At 30.9% G+C, this 4,002-nt stretch overlaps 1 protein-coding gene across 1 annotated transcript in view; it reads left to right on the plus strand.

Moving 5' to 3' along the window:
• Positions 1–174: 174 nt before the first annotated feature.
• Positions 175–4,002, plus strand: part of LOC109219566 (NAC domain-containing protein 90-like) — a 7,494-nt gene continuing 3,666 nt past the window's right edge. Inside the window, exons 1-2 of the mRNA XM_019384028.1 lie at positions 175–367; positions 1,055–1,335. Coding sequence (XP_019239573.1) covers positions 175–367; positions 1,055–1,335 — 474 coding nt within the window. The remainder of the gene's footprint in view (positions 368–1,054; positions 1,336–4,002) is intronic.

A 4,002-nucleotide genomic window follows, 5' to 3' on the forward strand; every position in this document is an offset into this window, starting at 1 on the left:
ACCCCAACCCAACCCAACCCACCCTTTTCCTTCATTTTAACTCTTTAAATACTTAGCTAGACCAAACCATGACATGCACAAAGTAAAGGCATCAAAAAACCTAGAGAGAGAGAGAGAGAGTGAGTGAAAAAGGAAAAAAAAAACACAAATATTTGAAGATTAGTGTTTGTAAAAATGGAGATGTATGATAGTAATAATCTACTACCACCAGGATTTAGGTTCTATCCTACAGAAGAGGAATTGGTGGATTTTTATCTGAGAAATAAGCTTAATGGCAAAAGAAAATTAGACATTCAACGTGTTATACCTGTTGTTAATATGTATCAACACAATCCATGCCAACTCCCAGGTTATATTGCATCATCATAATTCTTTCTTCTCTCACACACACACACACACACTATATATGTGATACTCAAAACCATTCAAGTTTACCCATTTTAATTATGTGATTGTTTTTTTTTATATTATGTGATGGTTTAATTATTAATTTCAAACATCATTTTTTGCAGTCTAAAAGATTAAGAATTTGTTATTAACCTTCATTTTATGAGATTTTTCCTAGTCATTTGTTTTTGATTGCTAAACCTAATTTTTGTAGAATTTACCTTACATGCACTTGACAACAATTTTAATATTTTTTTTTACACTATTCGTGTATTTGACTTGTTGTAGCATGTTAACTGCATCATTTTCAGGTTGTGAATCTTACTTATTAGGTCCCTAATAGAGCCGGATCCAGGATTTAAGCTCTATGGTTCAATTTTTAATATTTTTAGCATGGAACCCATTATATTTTTAAAGGTATGGGTTCATATCTACTATTTGTTGCAATTTCAATAGATTTTTACACATAAATTTATGCCCCGCGTCAAAAGTACTGGGTTCAGATGAATCCGATGCTAGTATGTTGCATCCGCCTCCGAGGGACAACTATCTCTAGCTATCTTAGATGACCTAATAGTGCAATTTTTTTAACTGTCAGTTCATAGAAGTTAGACTCTTTTCTTTAACCCTTCCTTTTTCTTAATGTGATTCTTGAAAACCAGAAATGGCAGGAGAAGGAATTCGAGATGGTTTTTCTTCATTCCAATTCAGGATAGGGAAGCTAGAGGAGGGAGACCTACTAGGCTTACAACAGAAGGATATTGGAAAGCTACTGGAACTCCTGGTTATGTATATTCATCCAATAATAGAATTATTGGGGGCAAAAGAACTATGGTTTTCAATAAAGGAAGAGCTCCAAATGGGAAGAAAACTCTGTGGAAGATGAATGAGTATAAAGTCAGTGATGGAGAAGCTTCAGCAACAAATAATAGTGTTACAAATTTAAAGGTCAGTTGCACCCTCAAAAATTAGGGTTTTTAACTAGCTAGCTGTAGTTCTAAAGCTACAGTCAAATCTCTCTATAATGGTGTCGTTTGTTCTGATTTTTTTTTTATGCTATAACATGGAATGCTGTTATAGAAAACATAATAAATTAGCATGAAAAATCAGTTCCAGAAAAAAAAAACTTGGTAGTTATAGTAAAATATTGTTATAAAGAATGGATGTTATAGAGAGATTTGACTGTATATACTCCTCCGCCCCAAGTTAGTTGTCATGTTAAAGCTAGTTTAGATTAGATCAACTCAATATTTTAAAATAAAAATTTAGATATTCAAAAACTCTACAAAAAATATTGCAAGTTGCAATCTTCTCATGTCAGTGTGATAAAAAATATATTTTAAATTTATGATCAAAGTTCACATAATTTAACTCTTGAGAAGCAAATTGTTATCGGGGCGGAGGGAGTATATACTTCCTCCATCTCATTTTACATGAAAGTGTTTGACCAGATACAAGGGTTAAACCAAAAAGAAAGAGTTTAAATTTATCATTAGATATTTTTGTGACTATAAATTATTACGGTAAGATCAATTTAATTGACTTCCATAAATCGAGGTTCTATATTCACGTAGTTTCTAGGTAACAAGGCATTAACTCGAGCCAAGAATCTAGAGATAGATTATTCTTGTACCTGAACCACTTTTATTTGTTTCAATACTTTTCGCAAAGACTTACTAGGGACTGTTTCGTTAAGATCAATCCCGGATTGTAATAACTCTATTTAATTTCCTAATAATAATATCTCGTCTTTAAGCAACAAAAAATATAATGTTATAGCAATAGGTTATTCATTGCGGATCCACGAATCTTTTTTTTTAATTATTTTACAAATATAGATAGATGTGCCACTAGATATACAAAATATGACCGTACATACAATTAGTTTGGTTGATTTTCGGGTTATGAAGTGTTGGTCAAATACAAACAAACTTATTATTGAGCTGAGATAGTTTGATTTTTCTTTTGATTCAATCTATTAAGTAAAATTGAAAGCAAAATAATTAGGAAACAAATGTTAGCAAGTCAGGAAAGTGCATCATCAATTATATTATTTTGATGAAAATTAAGCTTTTCTAAAGAAGGTGTTAACTGAATTTAGTTTTTCCAGGAAGAAATTAACAAAAGAAAAAAAAATATAAATAGAGGGTCCCAGTTGTAAAAAATGAGTGATGATTTTCACAAAGAAATTCTTAACCGCGATTGTATGAGTGACCTAAGCTCAGTGCACTGTTCAATTCGCCATGTACATAGGTTCACAATATAAATATACAGTGACGGAGCTAGAGTGTCGAGTGCGGATTCGATATACCTAGTAGTTTTGGTTCGAACCATGTATTTGTCTTAAAAAATTCATTGTATATGTATAAATTATTAATTAAAATTACCCAATAATTTAAAACGATTAGAATCCGTACCCATAAGTTTAAAATCCTGACTCCGCCTTAAATATATAATATGTCTATAATTTTTTAGGATTTTAGCCAATAATTTGAGTTCACTTGCACCACAACTAAGCACATATGTTTTGTGATGATTGCATTTAAGGTGGAACTGACAAAAAAGCATAACCAATATAATGTACTATATTAATTGTTAGAACTCCCAACTCGTATTTACCTTGCACAATATTGTTTGGGTAGGTACGTAATTCATGTTTTAAAATAAATTATATATATTTATGTACAATTAAATCTTTTTATAATTTTCTTATTTGTTTCGATATTTTTCGGCTGTTATAGTAAAGTATTCTTATAGAGAATATAAATTAAGTGGTTCCAAAGAAAACTTGACAGTTATAATGAAATATTGTTATAAAGAATTCAAATTACATCTATAAATCAGCTCATTAAGAAGAAAAAAAAAAAGTGAAGTTTAACATTATCTATTTACAAATATAAAAAATAATTTTTTAAACTAAAAGGGAAAGTATGTCACATAAATAAGACAAAGGAAGTATCTTGCAAGGGTTAGATTTAGAGTCCGAAACTTAAATATTATACTTTTGGACAAAAAATACGTTTTTACAGTGTAAAAAAAAAAAAAGATACATTTCTACATAAAACGCAGTACACTACTGCGTTTAAGATTAACAGAAAGTTAGCCGTTAAAGCTAAACGCAGTAGTGTACTGCGATTCATTAAAAATTAATTTTTTTAAAGGGAAACGCAGTAGAGTACTGCGATTCATCAATTCGCAGTATTATACTGCGTTTCGCTATTAAATTTGGGCCCACCATAATAACAGTTCTACAAGACTGCCGAGAATATTTGTTTTTTAGTGTAAAACGTATTATAATACTGCGTTTTACACCAATTTTTTGGCCCACCAATAAGTGTTCTGCGAATAACTTACATAACAATAATTCAAATAGATAAAAACAAGGTATTGTACTGCGTTTTATATATAAAAATTCTGCACCCCAAGCTCGGACTTGCCTTATTTAAAGGCGTTTGAATTTTATGAAAATCCATTCAAAACTTTCCTTCAAACTTCCGTTCATACTTCTCTCTTCTTCTTATCTCATTTTTTTAATTATGTCTGAAGAGCCAAAAATAAGGATTTCATTATATTGGGGGGGGGGGGGGGGGTGGGGGGGGGAATGAAGTTGTGCGT

This window comes from Nicotiana attenuata, unplaced genomic scaffold (assembly GCF_001879085.1).
Source record: "Nicotiana attenuata strain UT unplaced genomic scaffold, NIATTr2, whole genome shotgun sequence".
Lineage (NCBI taxonomy): Eukaryota > Viridiplantae > Streptophyta > Magnoliopsida > Solanales > Solanaceae > Nicotiana > Nicotiana attenuata.